Source organism: Sinocyclocheilus grahami, unplaced genomic scaffold, assembly GCF_001515645.1.
Source record: "Sinocyclocheilus grahami isolate Dianchi unplaced genomic scaffold, SAMN03320097.WGS_v1.1 scaffold1454.1, whole genome shotgun sequence".
Taxonomy (NCBI): domain Eukaryota; kingdom Metazoa; phylum Chordata; class Actinopteri; order Cypriniformes; family Cyprinidae; genus Sinocyclocheilus; species Sinocyclocheilus grahami.
In genome coordinates this window covers 220837-221251 of record NW_015506633.1, presented here as the reverse complement: position 1 = coordinate 221251, position 415 = coordinate 220837, and the positions used below count along the sequence as shown (strand labels likewise).

General features: G+C 34.7%; 2 protein-coding genes across 2 annotated transcripts in view; both read left to right on the top strand.

Moving 5' to 3' along the window:
- The window catches only part of LOC107570408 (collagen alpha-1(XXIV) chain), a 67317-nt gene extending 67071 nt beyond the window's left edge, over positions 1–246 (top strand). The window contains exon 15 of the mRNA XM_016256640.1: positions 202–246. Coding sequence (XP_016112126.1) covers positions 202–246 — 45 coding nt within the window. The remainder of the gene's footprint in view (positions 1–201) is intronic.
- The window catches only part of LOC107570407 (collagen alpha-1(XXIV) chain-like), a 38123-nt gene that overhangs the window by 20544 nt on the left and 17164 nt on the right, over positions 1–415 (top strand). The gene's annotated exons all lie outside the window — the stretch shown is intronic.

Here is a 415-nt window from a genome sequence, read left to right as displayed (position 1 = left end):
CTGATTTTGAAGGTAATTTCTATATATGTATGGTAAGTTTGGTGAAAGATTTCAAGATTTCACGCTCTTATTAGATCAGTGCATGTGCTTTGTGCAACCTTCTTTAATACAACAAAGCATTAATCACATTAGAGCTGTTTATAGTATATGTTTATTTTTTTGTCTGTTGTTAATCCCGAACATGACTGTGGCTCCTCGCAGCCGTATCAGAGTAAACGCAGAAGCATCTGTGCGGCAAATGTATGAAACTCATCCAGCGCAAAAGATAAGCGTCTCGTGTGCTAGTTTGATAGCAGCTAGGTGTCTGGGAAGTTGCCCTCTAGTGGCACTTCTGTGTGATTTCTTGCTCATAATGTTCCTTATTATTATTAAATATATCCTATTAATAAAATAATAAAATAATAAAAAAATAATA